This window comes from Hylobates moloch, unplaced genomic scaffold, assembly GCF_009828535.3.
Source record: "Hylobates moloch isolate HMO894 unplaced genomic scaffold, HMol_V3 SCAFFOLD_19, whole genome shotgun sequence".
Lineage (NCBI taxonomy): Eukaryota > Metazoa > Chordata > Mammalia > Primates > Hylobatidae > Hylobates > Hylobates moloch.
In genome coordinates, this window is record NW_026652294.1 from 26,585,393 (window position 1) to 26,602,315 (window position 16,923).

Below are 16,923 nucleotides of genomic sequence, written 5' to 3' on the forward strand. Positions count from 1 at the left end.
AGCCCATGAATCAGTATATAATCGCACATCTGGTCATTTCTCCTTCCATGCAAAGTGCACAACCAGGTGCATTGCTTGAAGTTCTGCCCACTGAGAAGATTTCCCTTTGCCACTGTCCTTCGGGGATGTCCTGGAAAGGAGCAGTAGTGCTGCAGCTGTGCACTTTCGGGTGGTGCCTGCGTATCGTGAGGAACGATCTGTGGACCAGGCCCTGGTCTTCTCTTCCTCTGTCAGCTGATCGTAGGGAACTCTGCATGAGGCCGTCGGTGCAGGCTGGGGAGGAGAAGGCAAGTTGGCAGGAATGGAGACCATGGGCATTTGAGCCACTTCCTCATGTAACTTAACTTGTGCCTTTAGGACCTCCTCAAGCCCGATCATGTATATACCACTTTCATTTGATGATGGGATGCTGCTGTGCATGACCAACTTTATGGCTAGATGGGTCAGAAAGCACCCAGTTCACAATAGGCAGTTCAGGTCACAGGTGACTTGATGACCCGGAGTCAAACATTCAGTTTCCACCAAAGCCCAGTAACAGGCCAAGAGCTGTCTCTCAAAAGGAAAGTAGTTATCTGCAGAAGATGGCAGGGCATTGCTCCGAAAGCCTAGAGACCTCCACTGTGATTCACCTATGGGGGCCTGCCAAAGGCTGCAGACAGCATCCTTATCTGCCACTGACACCTCAAGCAACATTGGATCTGCTGGGTCATATGGCTCAAGTGGCAGAGCAGCTTGCACAACAGCCTGGACCTGTTGCAGAGCTTTCTCCGGTTCTGGACCCCACTCAAAACTGGCAGCCTTTCAGGTCACTCGATAAATGTGCTGGAGTAACACACTCAAATGAGGAATGTGTTGCCTCCAAAATCCAATAGGCCCACTAGGCGTTATGTCTCTTTCTTGGTTGTAGGTGGGGCCAAATGCAGCAACTTATCCTTCACCTTAGAAGGAATATCTAGACAGACCCCAAACCACTGGACCCCTAGAAATTTTACTGAGGTAGAAGTTCCCTGAATTTTATTATCGGATTTATTTTCCACCCTCTGGCATGCACATGTCTCACCAATAAATCCAGTGTGTTTGCTACTTCTCACTCACTGGATCCAATCAGCATAATGTCACCAATTTAATGGACCAGCGTGATATCTTGCAGAAGCGAAATGTGATCAAGGTCTCTCTGAATAAGATTATGACATGAATAAGTTTATGACACAAAGCCGGAGAGTTGATACACCCCTGAGGTATGACAATGAAGGTATATTGCTGGCCTTGCCAGCTGAAGACAGATTGCTTCTGGTGGGCCTTGGAACAGGAATGGAGAAAAAGGCATTTGCCAAGTCAGTGGCTGCATACCAGGTACCAAGAGATACGGTAATTTGCTCTAACAATGAAACCACATCTGGTATAGCGGCTGCAAATTGGAGTCACCAATTGGTTAAACTTACAATAATCCACTGCCATTCACCAAGATCCATCTGTCTTCTGCAGAGGCCAAATGGGAAAGTTGAATGGGGATGTGGTGGGAATCACCACCCCTGAGTCTTTCAGGTTTTTGATGGGGACACTAATCTCCACAATCCCTCCAGGGATGTGATACTGTTTTTGATTTACTGTTTTTCTAGGTAGAGGCAGCTCTTATGGCTTCCATTTGGCCTTTCCAACCATGAAAGCCTTCACCCTACCGGTCAGGGAGCCAGTGTGGGGGTTCTGCCAGCTTCTAAGTATGTCTGTGCCAATTCTGCATTCTGGCACTGGGAAAATGACCACAGGATGAGTCCACTGGACCCACTTTAAGTCAGACCTGAGCTAAAACTCCATTAATTACCTGACCTCCTTAAGCCCCTATTTAACTGGAGGGCCACCATGACGTTTTGGGTTCCCTGGAATCAACCTCAGCTCAGAACCAGTGTCCAGTAGTCCCCAAAATGTCTGATCATTTCCCTTTCCCCAATGCAGTTACTCTGGTAAAAGGCCAGAGGTCTCTTTGGGGAAGGATGGGAGAAAGATTCTCTGCATAAATTGTCGGTAATGTAGTGGGGTCCTTCCTCAAGAGGACCCGGCCTCCCCTTCATTCAAGGGGTTCTGGGTCTGTAAACTGGTTCAAGTCTGGAAATTGATCAAGGGGCTGTGATTCTCTGTTTTTGTAATTCAAATTATTCTTTTGTCCACTTGACCTAGAAGTTTTCTGCTTAAACAAATCAAGTAGGAATGCAGTAGGCTTCCTATCAGTTTCACTTATAGGAACACTGTGATTAATTAGCCAATGCCAGAGCCCTACACGAGACAGACTATTTCGATTGCCGCTTTGCCTCTGCTGTCCATTACAGAAGCTACACCCACCTTGCCTTTGACGGTTGAGTGCTATCACTTGGCCACTGCCACCTCAGGATCCAATTATTTCCATTGTATTTAAATTTTGTAGTTGAGTGACTGCGGTTCCCACTGTTAGATCTGACATACCAAGACGAGCAATTACAGGGCTCTTCAAAGATGCAGGTACTGCCCTCACAAATCTGTTTTGAAAGGCATTGGTCAAGGGTATATCTTCTGGACCCTCCCAGCTTGGTTGAGTAGGTCTAAAGTGACTAATCCACTCCACCATCCCAATCTCCCTAAGTCTGTGGATTCCTTCCTCCACATTAAACCAAGGAAGACCAGGCATTTCCAGCTCGCTCACAGTGGGCCATCTCTTCATCCGTATTTCAGCTAAACCAGCAAATAAACTATTAGAACCTTTTTTAACTCCCCGAGTTGCAACATTAAATGCAGAGTCCCTGCTTAGTGGGCCTAAATCCATAAATTCAGCCTGATCCAACGCTATGTTCCTTCCACCATTCTCCGACACCCTTAATATCCATTCTCTTGCCCGTTCTCCAGATTTCTGTTTCTATAAATTAGAAAACTCAAGCAGTTCTTTTCGAGCGTAGCTCACTTCCTCATGGGTTACACTCTCAACCTCATATCTAGGGGCCCTCCAGTACTTTAGTTACAGGTCTAGAGGCAAACAGGGGTGTTGGGGGTGGCTCCTGAGCAGAATCAGCATTATCTTGCCTGGCAACTGCCTCACAGGATGCCATCACTGTTGCCTCAGGCAGCGTGGGGTTTATCTCCTTAGACAAAGGTGCAAAGGCTGATGGGTCGGGGATGGGATGTTGCCACTACTGGGGATGGGGAAGCTGTTAAACTGTTAAGCTGTTTCTTCTGGCAAAAAAGGTTCATCAGAGTTTACAAACTCAGTGTCCCCAGCTTCATCAGGCTCCTGCCACATGTCCCCATTCCAAGTTGCAGGGTCCCATTCTTTTTCAATCAGTGCCCTCACTTTAACAGCAGACACCTGGCGAGGCTGTGCTTGCATCTTTCATTGCAGGTCAGCCACTCGCATGATAAGAGCTTGTGTCTGTTTTTCCACAATTTCACCTCTTCCTCTGCAGGAGATAAGACTCTCACTCAGGGCAGTCTTAGCAGATTTGAAGCTCAGTATCTGCTTCTGAGGCCGGGAGATGGAATCCCTGAGTTCATCATTTTCTTTCATCACTTTGTCCACTAAACTTAGGAGCAACCAACCAGCTTCATTATGTTCCTTGGTTCTCCACATATGATCAAAGATATTACGTATAGTCACTAAACTTGCCTCACGAACGATGAATCAGGAGTTTCAAATGCATTTATTTTGCATAACTTTCTAAACAGTTCACGCCAAGGACTATCAGTGTTCTCTGTACTATTAGAAGTAGAGTCCTTAGCATTTTTGGGTCTAATCGTTAACCAGCCAACTCCAGAAACCCCAAAACCAATGAAAGAACTCCATCTTTGATATTCTGTTCCTCTAGAACCACTCCTGGTACCAAAATCTGTAGTAGTTTGGGTTTTCTAGAGGGACAGAACTAATGGAATACATATATATATAAAGGGGAGTTTATTAAGCATTAACTCACACGATCACAAGGTCCCCACAATAGGCCATCTGAAGGCTGAGGAGCAAGGATAGCCAGTCCGAGTCCCAAAACTGAAGAACTTGGAGTCCGATGTTCGAGGGCAGGAAGCATCCAGCACAGGAGAAAGATGTAGGCTGGGAGGCTAGGCCAGTCTCTCTGATCACATTTTTCTGCCTGCTTATACTGTAGCTGTGCTGGCAGCTGATAAGTTGGTGCCCACCCAGATTAAGGGTGGGTCTGTCTTTCCCAGCCCACTGACTCAAATGTGACTCTTTTGGCAACACCCTCACAGACACACCCAGGATCAGTACTTTGTGTCCTTCAATCCAATCAAGTTGACACTATTAACCATCACAGGACCCGTCCCTGTCTTCACCACAGGCAGTTAGGACCCATCCCCGTCTCCACTGCAGGCAGTTAGGACCCGTCCCTGTCTCCACTGCAGGAAGTTAGGACCCGTCCCTGTCTCCACTGCAGGAAGTTAGGACCCATCCCTGTCTCCACCCAGGAAGTTAGGACCCATCCCTGTCTCCACCCAGGAAGTTAGAACCCGTCCCTGTCTCCACCCAGGAAGTTAGGACTTGTCTCTGTTTCTATCACAGGAAGTTGGGATCTGTCCCCATTTCCATTCCAAGCCCTGAACTGGCCCTGTGGACCCAGATGGGGTACTGGGCCTGGAACACAAGGGCTTAGTGACAGGGAACTGGGAACTGACCTTACTTGCTGAGCATAGATGTGGCTCCCTCACTCACTCTGTGACCTTGGGAAGTGGGAAGGCCACATTCTCTCTGAGCCTCAGTGTCCTCATGTGAAAAATAGCACCAAAGCCACTGTCAGGGGGTGGTGGCAGTGATCCCACTAGAGAGTGCGTGGTGAGGGATAGCTGAGCACTTGGTGAACGGCAGCAGCTCTGATTGCTAGTGGCAGAGATAGTCATTTCACGGGTCACCTCCGAGACACACCCAAGAGGCCTGTGTAGCCCTGGCCACTGTCTGGGCGAGGGCCTGGGAAGGGCGGGGTGTGCCTGTGGAGTGCCCCAGGGGTGGGGCTCTGCCGGTGAGCAGAGGACGCACCTCACTTCGGGCACAGCCCTTGGCCCCCAGCCACCCAGCGCCCCAGATGGTGTTGGAAGAGGGTAGTGCCTGAATCAGCAGCCTGGAGGTCCACGGCGCCTCCCGCAGGTGAGTGGGGGGCGCCCTTCGTGTTGGCTGAATCGGCCAGAGGGGCAGCGGGAGGCCTGCCTGCCAGCCCCACATCCCCACGCTCTGCCGTTTCTCCGCTTGCTGAACCGGCCCTAACCCTCTTCTTGTCTCTCTGCCCACTTTTCTTGCAGCCGCTGTGAGCGCTTGCCTTGCCATGAGAATCGGGAGTGCTCCAAGCTGCCTCTGAGAATAACCTACTACCACCTCTCTTTCCCCACCAACATCCAAGCGCCCGCGGTGGTTTTCCGCATGGGCCCCTCCAGTGCTGTCCCCGGGGACAGCATGCAGCTGGCCATCACCGGCGGCAATGAGGAGGGCTTTTTCACCACCCGGAAGGTGAGCCCCCACAGTGGGGTGGTGGCCCTCACCAAGCCTGTCCCCGAGCCCAGGGACTTGCTCCTGACCGTCAAGATGGATCTCTATCGCCACGGCACCGTCAGCTCCTTTGTGGCCAAGCTTTTCATCTTTGTGTCTGCAGAGCTCTGAGCACTCGCTTCGTGTCGCGGGGTCTCCCTCCTGTTGCTTTCCTAACCCTGCCCTCCGGGGCGTTAATAAAGTCTTAGCAAGCGTCCCACACAGTGAGCCTCGCGTGCCTTGGTTTTATTTGGCATGGTTGGGAGTCTGTGCCGCTTGTTACCTGGGGGTGAGCCGGGCACTGGCCGCTGCCTGGTACCCCTGAGGGCTGACTGAGGAGCGCTCCCCACTAAAGGGTGTGTGCTCGGGGGTCCCTGTTCACAGAGCCCACTGTCTGTGCTGACAGGGAGGCCGGGCCGGGCACATCATTTCACATGTGTTAACTCGTCTTCATTTGTGTTGAACCCAAAGAATAAAGGTGGTGGTGAAGAAGGACCCTCAGATTGCTGAGCACAGTCCCCTCTCATTTTACAGATGTGGAAACTGAGGCCCAGAGAGAAGGGGAAGGGTTGGCCAGGGTTGCTTGGCCTGCTGTGGCCACGCCAGGTCAAGGAAGCGGGTCTGCTGGCCCCTGCCTGGTTCTTTGCTGTATCCCCGGAGGTGAGCATTTCACTGAGACAAGAAAGCTTTCTCCTGAGATTCAAGCTTCCTGTTCTGTTTGTCTTGATCAGAAGCCCAAATCTGTGGTGCAGAAACACGGAATGCGGTTGCGGCTCCTAGGATGCAGCTCTTGCCTCAGTGAAGTCGTTTTGCCCCCACTGAGGATCCTGGCCCTGTGCCAGGGGGAGGCAAAGGACCACACAATACATGTGGTGCTCACGGGACCCTTCACAGGCCTTACACCAGTCCTGCCAGGCAGGTGGTCATCCTCATGGAGACTCAGAGAGGGCAAGTGATTTGCCCAAGATCACACAGCTGGTATCTGAGCCCTGGTTTACTGACTCCGCAGCTGTGGCTGTTGCATTCTGCCACAATACCTCCACTGAGGGCGTTAACCCCCTGCCTCCCTCCATCTCCTCCACCATGGTCCAGCCAAGCCAGTCACCTCTCCCCTTCTGCTGCTCCCAGCGTCCATTCACCTCCCCTACAGCTCATTCTTTGCTTGGCAGCTGGAATGATCTTTTAGCCTCTGCCTAAAACCGTTCCTGCCTTCCTTACCATTTGGGTTAAGGCCTCCAGATCCTCAAGATGTCTGAAGGCCATGCCTAATTTAGTCTTTGTGTGCAATCTCCAGCCTGGCCTCAACTTGTTCTGTCCTTGCCCACTTGAGCCACGCTGCAAGCTCTGCTGCCTCGGGCCCCTGGCACGTGCTTTGCACCCTTGGCCTGAATGTTGCTTAAACTCCAGCTCGTGTGTCTTCCTCAGAGGGGCCTTCCCTGCCACCGCTGGCTTCTGTTTTCTCTGTCCATCGTTCTCATGACCCCTTTCCTTCATGGTGCTTGTAACAGGCTGCGGTTCCTGTTGACTCGCGTTTCACGTTTGTCTTCCCCACCTTCCAGAAGGCTCTGTGAAGGCAAGGACCAGGTCTGTCTCATTCAGTGCGGTGTTCCCAGCTCCTTGCAAGACATCTCGCGTGCAGAAGGTGCTCTGTCAATGTCTGTTCAGGGAACAGATGACTCTGCCAGCCCTGGCTTATGTCACTAGCATTTCTGTGGCTGTGACACTGTGCTGATACCGTCTCCAGGCAGAAATCCAAGCGGGGAAGGCAGAACATCCCAGTGGGGTCAAGTAAAGAGGACTGCAGGGTTCTTCCATGGAAGCAGGGGTTGAGGGATGCCCACCTTGATGCCTAGTAAGGAAGATGGACCTGGACAGAGTCAGCCCCACACCTCGCGCTGAGGCAGCTGTGATTGCGCTGAGGGAGCACGAGCCCTTTTCCCCGCGGCCCTCGCCACTTTGTCTCCTGGTCCTCTCTCTGACCATGCCTGGTCTGCACCAGCCTCAAGTCTCCCATATTCTAGTACATTCTCCAAGATGCAGCCCAAGAGCCTCTCTGAAGGACCAGTCTGGTTACGATGGTCTGAACTTCCTCAGAACCTTCCATGGTTGTCTTTTCCCAGCAGATGAAGCATAGTCCCCTTGGAATGGCATTGGACGCCTGGCCTGATCTGGCCCCTGCCCACCCTTTGAGCTGCACCTGCCCCACTGCAGCTCATCCATGTGCTTGTGCCCTGGCCCCATGGGGAGGCTTGCCCTTCCCTGAATCTGCCTTCTTGTGGCTTTAGCATGTGCCATGCTGTCCCCCTGCAGACTGCCATTCTCCTTGCAGACTTGGCTCAGAAGTCACCTCCTCAGTGCAGTTAGCCTGAGCTCCCCTGGCCCCAGGCTCCTCCATCAGAGCATTTACCCCATTGTGTTGGGGCTGTTTCTTAACGTCCCCCCTAGCCAGGCTCTTTGAAGGCAGGGATTGTGTCTGGTTAATTTCTGTATTCTCTGCAACTTTGCAGTGTTTGGCTTGAAGAAGGAGCTCAGTAAACATCTGAATAAACATGCGGGTTGATGGATGGATGGACAGAGACCGATGGATGGATGGATGGATGGATGGATGGATGGATGGATGAATGGATAGCATTTTTAAGGCTTAGTTCAAATATCGTCTCCTCGGCCAGGTGCAGTGGCTCACGCCTGTAATCCCAGCACTTTGGGAGGCCGAGACGGGCAGATCACCTGAGGTCAGGAGTTTGAGACCAGCCTGGCCAATATGGAGAAACCCCATCTCTACTAAAAATACAAAAATTAGCTGGGTATGGTAGCAGGCGCCTGTAATCCCAGCTACTCAGGAGGCTGAGGCAGGAGAATTGCTTGAGCCCAGGAGGCAGAGATTGCAGTGAGCTGAGATCGGACTATTGCACACCAGCCTGGGCAACAAAAGTGAGACTCTGTCTCAAAAAAATAAATAAAAATTGTCTCCTCTGTTTAGCCAGCAAGCCACAGCAGGGGTTCTTGTCCTATTCAGGCATCCATTCATCAGGGGCCGGATTACTCAGGCTGGAAGGAACACCTTTGCCTTCATGTGCATAGGAATGTGAAGAGGTGGGGGAAACCTCTTAGGGGCTTTGGAGCCTACCCAGTGACCTTCCACAGCTTGCCAGAAGCTCCTCTGCAACATTCCCACCAAGGGACTCCCCTTTGCTTGTGGAACTCCCTGCCTCCTGAGGGGTCCCGTTGCATTTGGGATCCCACCGAGGTTTGCGTGTGTGCCTGAGTGCACCGTGGGAGTGACAGCTGAATGGCCTGAGTGCTCACCCCTGTCCCGCAGCTCCTTGGGGCTCCCTAGCCATGTTCCCAGCTCATCCTGCTGAGAGAGGGCACTACGCAGGAAAAGCAAAATAAGAGCAGGAGGTTGAATTTCCTTCTTGCCATTTACTAGTTTCTGTGACCCTGGAGATGTCGTCAGCCTTTCAAAGCCTCAAGGCCCACCTCATGGCTGATTTTGAAGATGGCCTGAAATAGTCCAGCAGGCAGCGCCTGATACAGAGTAGGCATTCCATAAGTGTGAGTGCGAGTTTCTTCATTCATTGGAAGGTTACTGGGTGTTCGTGTGGCTCTTCATTGACATGGGGATAAAGATTCAGAGTTTGGAGGGATCCAAGGTCATATGTGGAGCTGACATCACTTTTGATTCCTAGAACCTGTGCTTTCCTGGCTGTGTCACTAGTAAATCAAGCTCCCAAGGAGAAAAGACAGTAATAAGGGTGATTTTTATTGTAATGATAATAATAACAACACCAACAGCTAACACATACAGTGCTGCCCATGAGACAGGTGCTGTTCCAAGCATGTAATTCTTTTACTCCTCACGGCAGCCTAAGGAAGCAAGCAGTGTTAATATCCCCATTCCACAGTGAGGACAGGGAGGCACAGAAAGGTGAAGGAAGTTGCCCAAAGTTCCACAGCTGGTTTCCAGTGGCACTGGGATTCAAACGCAGGCAGCTTGGGCTGGGATCTGTGCTCTGAACCCCTGTCCTACACTGCAGCAAATACTGGAGAGAGGCAGCATCCCTGGGATGAATGAAACTGTTGCTCCAGCCCCATCTCACAGAGCCGCTCTGCCATTCCCAAACCCAGAACAGGGTATCTTATTAGCTAGAGGAGGAGGCAGTGTGGTAAGGAGGAAAGGACTGTGAGGCTGGAATGAAATGAGATGCAAAATGGACCAGGCGTGGCAGCTCATGCCTGTAATCCCAGCACTTTGGGAGGCCAAGGCAGGCAGAGTTCAAGGTCAGGAGTTCAAGACCACCCTGGCCACTGAAGGTCAGGAGTTCAAGACCAGCCTGGCCAACATGATGAATCCCCATCTTTACCAAAAATACAAAACAGCCAGTCGTGGTGGTGCACACCTGTAATCTCAGCTACTCAGGAAGCTGAGGCAGGAGAATCGCTTGAACCCAGGATACAGAGATTCCAGTGAGCCAAGATTGTGCCGCCACACTCCAGCCTGGGCGATAGAGCGAAACTTTGTCTCAGAAAAAAAAAAGACATGCAAAACGTGTAGCATAGACTCCGGAAAGATGCAGATGCATTATTTCTGAAGGTCTCCGGATCCCAACCAAAAACACCCAGACAACTAGATGGGAAAATAAAACTCCATGGAAAACATTTACAACTAAACAAGGTATGGTTGTCTGCAGTTCAGGCCCACCTGCATGACTTTGGCATCTGTGCAGGAAAAAACAGTGGCAGGACCCCAAAATAATCAACAGGTATCCCCAGAAAGTGTACTAGGTGCTTTGGGGGAACAGCAGCTGAAACTGGGAGGCGTTTTGCTCACTCCAGGGGCCAGAGTGTGCACAGAGCCAGTGGGAGGGAGGAAGGGGCTGGCGCAGGCTTGCTCTTGGGAGCTTTTGAAACTTAGCCACCACAGCTCCCCCTAAGGTCAGGGTCTCACACGAGGGAGAGACTGCTGGAAATGGAACAGAAATTGTGTAGGAAAGAGACCATAGAGACTGTGGGAAGAGAAGATCCGGGTAAATGTGGAAGAATGTCAGGAGGTGAGCTCTGCAAAGTCAGGAAGATAACTGTGAATGATACTCTTTCTCAAACTCCAGGAAAACTAATTTCCTCCAAGGATGATCAACCCAAAAGCATCAAGGTCAAATTCCATGGATGAGTTTCTATAACAAAGTACCATAGACTGGGTGGCTTAAAATAATAGAAATGTATCATTTCATGGTTCTGGAGGCCAGAAGTCCAAAATCAAGGTGTCAGAAGGGCTGCACTTCCTCTGAAACCTCTAGGGGAATGCCTCTTCTGTAGGGGAGTGCTCCTTCTGTAGAGCGTGCTTCTTCTGTAGGGGAGTGCTCCTGTAGAGGAGTTCTCCTTCTGCAGGGCGTGCTCCTTCTGTAGGAGAGTGCTCCTTCTGTAGAGCATGCTCCTTCTGTAAAGGAGTGCTCCTTCTGTAGGGCGTGCTCCTTCTGTAGGGGAGTGGTCCTTCTGTAGAGGAGTGCTCCTTCTGTAGGGCGTGCTCCTTCTGTAGGGGAGTGCTCCTTCTGCAGAGCGTGCTTCTTCTGTAGGGGAGTGCTCCTTCTGTAGGGGAGTACTCCTTCTATAGGGGAATGCCTCTTCTGTAAGGGAGTGCTCCTTCTGTAGGGGAATGCCTCTTCTGTAGGGGAATGCTCCTGTAGGTATCTGTGGGTGTCCTTCTGTGGGAGTACCCTTCTGTGGAGTGCCTTCTGTGGGATCGTCCTGTAGGGCGTGCTCCTTCTGTAGGGCGTACTCCTGTAGGGGAGTGCTCCTTCTGTAGGGGAGTACCCCTTCTGTAGGGGAGTGCCCCTTCTGTAGGGGAGTGCTCCTTCTGTAGGGGAGTGCTCCCTCTGTAGGGGAGTGCCCCTTCTGTAGGGGAGTGCTCCTTCTGTAGGGGAGTACCCCTTCTGTAGGGGAGTGCTCCTTCTGTAGGGGAATGCTCATTCTGTAGCAGAATGCTCCCTCTGTAGGGGAGTGCTCCTTCTGTAGGGGAGTGCTCCTTCTGTAGGGGAGTGCTCCTTCTGTAGGGGAGTACCCCTTCTGTAGGGGAGTGCTCCTTCTGTAGGGGAGTGCCCCTTCTGTAGGGTGTGCTCCTTCTGTAGGGGAGTGCTCCTTCTGTAAAGCGTGCTCCTTCTGTAGGGGCGTGCTCCTTCTGTAGGGGAATGCCTTTTCTGTAGGGGAATGCTCCTGTAGGGTGTGCTCCTTCTGTAGGGGAGTGCTCCTTCTGTAGAGCGTGCTCCTTCTGTAGGGGAGTGCTTCTTTTGTAGGGTGTGCTCCTTCTGTAGGGGAGTGCTCCTTCTGTAGGGGAGTGCCTCTTCTGTAGGGGAGTGCTCCTTCTGTAGGGGAGTGCTCCTTCTGTAGGGGAGTACCCCTTCTGTAGGGAAGTGCTTCTTCTGTAGGGGAGTGCCCCTTCTGTAGGGGAGTGCTCCTTCTGTAGGAGAGTGCTCCTTCTGTAGGGAAGTGCTCCTTTTGTAGGGGAGTACCTTCTGTAGGGGAGTGCTCCTTCTGTAGGGGAGTGCTCCTTCTGTAGGGGAGTGCTCCTTCTGTAGCGGAGTACCCCTTCTGTAAGGGAATGCCTCTTCTGTGGCAGAATGCTCCTTCTGTAGGAGCATGACTTGTCCCAGCTCCTGGCGGTTTGTTGGTGATCATTGGTGTTCCTTGGCTTGCAGCTACATTGCTGCAATCTCTGCCTTTGTCATCACATGATCTTGTGTGTCTTTGTTGTCACATAGCCCTCTTCTTATAAGGATATCGGTCATCTTAGATCAGGGGCCCACCCTACTCCATTGTGACCTCATCTTAACTAATTATATCTGCAATGACCGTAGTTCCCACTAAAGTCACATTCTGAGGTACTGGGGATGGAACTTTGCCATCTTTCTTGGAAGGACATAATGCAAACCATGACACCCATACAAAGTGTTAGGGGCTGAATTGTGTCCCCCCACCAAATTCATATGTTGAATTCCTAATCCCCAATACCTCTAAAGTCCCTATCTCCAAATGCGGTCACGTTCAACCAGGTAATTAAGGTAAAAGTAAGATCATATGAATGGGCCCTAATCCAATACAACAGGAGTTCTTATAAGAAGAGATTAGGGACCAGGTGTGGCGGCTCACGCCTGTAACCTCAGCATTTTGGGAGGCCGAGGTGGGTGGATCACAAGGTCAAGAGTTCAAGACCAGCCTGGCCCACATGGTGAAACTGCATGTCTACTAAGAATACAAAAATTAGCTGGGCGTGGTGGCATGTGCCTGTAATCCCAGCTACTTGGGAAGCTGAGGCAGGAGAGTCGCTTGAACCTGGGAGGTAGAGGCTGCAGTGAGCTGAGATCGTGCCACTGCACTCCAGCCTGGGCGACAGAGCGAGACTCTGTCTCAAAAAAAAAAGAAAAGAAAAAAAAACCCAAGTAGAGGACTGCTATGGGACTCAGGCTAGGGGTCACTTTTGGGTTGCAGGAGGGGTTGAGCTCTGTCTGGCAGTTGTGGGGCCTTCGGTGGCTGGCCAATTCTCTTTCTTGACCTGGGTGGTGATTATAAAGGCGTTTGCCTTAAATAATAACTCGTTAAACTATACTTTCATTTTGTGTAATTTTGTATCCGTGTTTTATTTTATGATCAAGAGGTTGTAAAAATCTGTCTAGCACAGTAGCTGGAACCCAGACCTCTGAGAGACTGTAGCCTCTTCTCCTGCCTCCCCGTCGCCTGGTGATGTGGAATTGACTTCCCTGTGCTGGGCACCGAGCTTGGCGCTTTCTATCTACCCTGCTGCCCAGCCTCACTGTGGGCTCTGAGAAGGTGGGACCATGTGTCCCTTGTTCGCTTTGCTGTCCCTAGCACCTGGTGCCTGGCACTCAAAACATACTTGTTGGGCAAGTGAACCTGTGACTCTATTTTGCTGTTGTAGCTATTGATGCTCAGTTCATGCACAAATTTCCAAGCTGTGCTTATCCGCCAGGGCACATGGAAGCTGGAGGGTGTTTCTGGCATTTCGGTCCCGGTCCAGTTTGCAGGAAGGGCCATGAAGCCTCCCCACAGAGCAGCCAGGCTGCAGAGACCACTGTCGTTCTCTGATGGAGCTGTCTCTGGGACAGATGCCCCTGCCCTGGCCACCTGCTTCTCCTCCCTGGACCTCGGCCCCTGTGGGAGCTGCTGTCCCAACTTCCCCGTCAGCCTCGTGTGCTGTGGTTCCCCTCAGGCTCCACCAGGAGAAGACAGACACGGTCCGCTGCATCAAGTCCTGCCGCCCCAACGATGTCACGTGTGTGTTCGACCCCGTGCACACCATCTCCCACACCGTCGTCTCGCTGCCCACCTTCCGCGAGTTCACCCGCCCTGAAGGTGAGTGGAATGGGCGTGGGGGTCCCAGGGCCCCCTAGGGCCTCCCTCGGCTTCAGCTGAGGGCTTGGCCTACAGGAGTCATTCCTTGTACGATGTGGCCCAGGCTTTGAAATGCAGAACTTTCTTTTGAGACGGAGTCTCGCTCTGTCGCCCGGGCTGGAGTGCAGTGGCGCGATCTCGGCTCACTGCAAGCTCCGCCTCCCGGGTTCACGCCATTCTCCTGCCTCAGCCTCCCGAGTAGCTGGGACTACAGGCACCCGCCACCACGCCCGGCTAATCTTTTTGTATTTTTAGTAGAGATGGGGTTTCACCGTGTTAGCCAGGATGGTCTCGATCTCCTGACCTCGTGATCCGCCCGTCTCGGCCTCCCAAAGTGCTAGGATTACAGGTGTGAGCCACCGCGCCTGGCAACTTGAAATGCAGACCTTTCTTTGCGTCTGTGTCCCCCCCACACCCACCTGGCACAGCAGCATTTGGCCCATTCTCAGCTCCGTTCAGGTGGTCTTTTCTTATGGGTAACGGTTGTTCTGCAGAGAGCCACTAAGCGCTGATTCTGTGACCAGCACTGGAGAATCAGGGAGGGCCTCCGGGAGGAAGTGACGGCCAGGCTGGGTCCTGAGTGGTGAGGTATTTGAGTGAAAGGGGGAGAAGGGGAGAGGAGGGTGCCCAGTGGAGCAGGACATGGCCTGATGGGTCTGGAGGTTTGGGGGGACAGTGTGGGCATTTGAGGAACTGAGCCAAGGTTTTCTGCTGGAGCGGTAGAGCCTTGGTAAGAGGGGGGCTGGAAGGATAAACAGGAGGCTAAAATTGGAGTTGGGCCTTCAACCCCCAGGCTTTGGGGGAACCATCGGAAGGTTGCAGTGGATGAGGTTTGCGTATAGAAACATCATCCTGTTGATCCAGGGCCAGGTGAACTGGAGGGGCCAGACGGGAAGCAGGAAGCTCAGGTGTAACCCAGTCAGTGCTCCCACACCCCGGCCTGGCTCTCTAGGAAGCTCCTGGCATGCAGTGTAGACATGTTGTGTAGCCTGCCATCACTGCAGCATTTCTCTGGAGCAGGGCCCGGGCTGCGTGCTCCCAAGCCTGGCAGAGGGCTATGGATGGAGCACTGTCCTGTTCACCTCGCTTTCTGGCTGTGCTGCCCGTGTGCCCGGTCCCCAGCCACCCCTGCCCTCTAGGGAGTCCCTATACCTGGCCTGCAGAGAAGCATGCCATGATGAGTTCATTCAGCAGCCACGGACAGAGCCCCTCTGCGTCAGGCTCTAGGGACATGGCGATAAGAAGGGGTCCTCCCACCCTCTCAGGGGAGGCATACAATGGAGCCAGCCGCGAGGACACCAGTGTTTACACCATGACATAACCATGCGGGGAGGTGGGGGGAGGAGAGGCTTCCCCAGCACGTGGTTGCCCAAGGAGCCGTCCCCAGTCCCAGCCCCCCTAGGCTTGCTCCTCCCAAAAAGGAACAGCGCTGAATCGTCACAGGGTGGCACAGACTTGGGTCAGAGAAAATAACTAACTGGTATTTGCCTTTTGCAAAATGATGGGGTTTCACCAAACCACATACAAATCCTTCCCAAGTCCCCAGTGGCTGGTTTTGTGGCCTCTCCGGCCAGCCCCGATCTGAGTGTTGGTTATCGCAGGGAGCCGAGTGCCACTGGGACACCTGTTAGCATCTTGGGCCCAGGAAATCCAGACCCTGACCTTAAGTCCTGAAAGCACCTTTAGTGGCTCTCCTCCGGCTTCCTTCCTCACCTTACAGGTGAGGAAACTGAGGCCCACAGAGAGGACTCCCCCAAGACAGCCCAGAGCTGGGGCTGCCCTGCTTCAGTGTCTGATCTGGGAGATGGACACACCCCCCAGAGAACCCAGGCCACCCTGAGCGGTGGCCCCCCTGACCCGAGGCACTATAGATGGGAGAGGAGCCCACTCCTCTGGCCTTTCTGCTCTCTCCCTCTGTCCCCTCACTCGCTTCCCTCCTCTGGTCCCCACCTTCATGAATATGCACAGTGACTGATGACTTCTCACCAGCCCTTCCTCTGATTAGCTGTGTCCCCGAGGAAGATCCAAAATCTCTCCTGACTTCAGTTTCCCCCCCTATAAAACAGGGATGGGCTATGATATAGGAAGGTCCAGACCCCTCCACCCTCGCCACACAGGGGATCTCTGGCTTCATTGATGTTGTCTCCTGAAAGGGCCCTGGGTTAGGTCTTCATTCCCCAAGGGTGAGTTCCTGGGGCCAGGCTGTGCTGAGCCCATCTCCCTGCTGTGCCTCTGCAGAGATCATCTTCCTCCGGGCCATCACGCCACCGCATCCTGCCAGCCAGGCTAACATCATCTTCGACATAACGGAAGGGAACCTGCGGGACTCTTTTGACATCATCAAGCGTTACATGGACGGCATGACCGTGGGTGAGTGGCTGGGAATATCAGCTCTATCCAGGCACCCCTCCCCCTCCACCCCCAGACCCTCTCTGGCCCAGCTCAACTCCCATCTGAGTCCCCTCCCCAAATCCAAGCCCACCCAACCTTCAGGGCCCAGCACCGAGGCTACCACAGCTCCCAATCAGTCTCGGCCTGAGGAACAGCCAGAGTGGGGGATCCTGCCTGGGATCCAACCTAGCTGTGCCGCCTAGGTGATTTCACTCTCTGGGTGACCTCTCTGGGTCTCGGTCTCCCTGCCTATAAAATGGGTGGGTTCTAGAGAGCTCTGCATCTCACAACCATGAATTTCAAATCATACCACCCAAGTAAAGTGCTTGTCCTGGGGGCTGGCACAGTCCCTCGGTCAGTGGGAGCTAAGAGGATTGTTATTCTTGGGGTACAATGGGAGGGATAGCAAAGTAGGAATCAGAGGGCCTGAGCTCTGGTCTCTCAGCCTTGGAGCTGGCTGGATTCGCCATGTGGCCTTGAGCAGTGGTCGTCCCCTCCCCACGCATCAGTTGGCAAGAGGACCAAGGCCACTCTGTGTGCACAGCCCATCTGAATGGGGAGCTCACTGCTCTTTCTCCCTGGAGATCCGGTGTTTGGGGAGTGTGAAGGGAGGCTGGGGCATGAGGGGACCGTGAAAGTCC

The 16,923-nt window shown here is 52.8% G+C and overlaps 1 protein-coding gene across 4 annotated transcripts in view; it reads left to right on the forward strand.

Moving 5' to 3' along the window:
• Positions 1-16,923, forward strand: part of FBLN1 (fibulin 1) — a 95,523-nt gene that overhangs the window by 55,812 nt on the left and 22,788 nt on the right. The window contains exons 15-16 of one of the 4 annotated variants that reach the window (XM_032140129.2): positions 13,710-13,852; positions 16,130-16,261. In XM_032140129.2, coding sequence (XP_031996020.1) covers positions 13,710-13,852; positions 16,130-16,261 — 275 coding nt within the window. Of the gene's footprint in view, positions 1-234; positions 878-5,265; positions 5,709-7,232; positions 8,057-13,709; positions 13,853-16,129; positions 16,262-16,923 lie in introns of those variants that run through there. The other 3 variants (XM_032140131.2, XM_032140130.2, XM_032140132.2) reach the window with 3 other exon arrangements.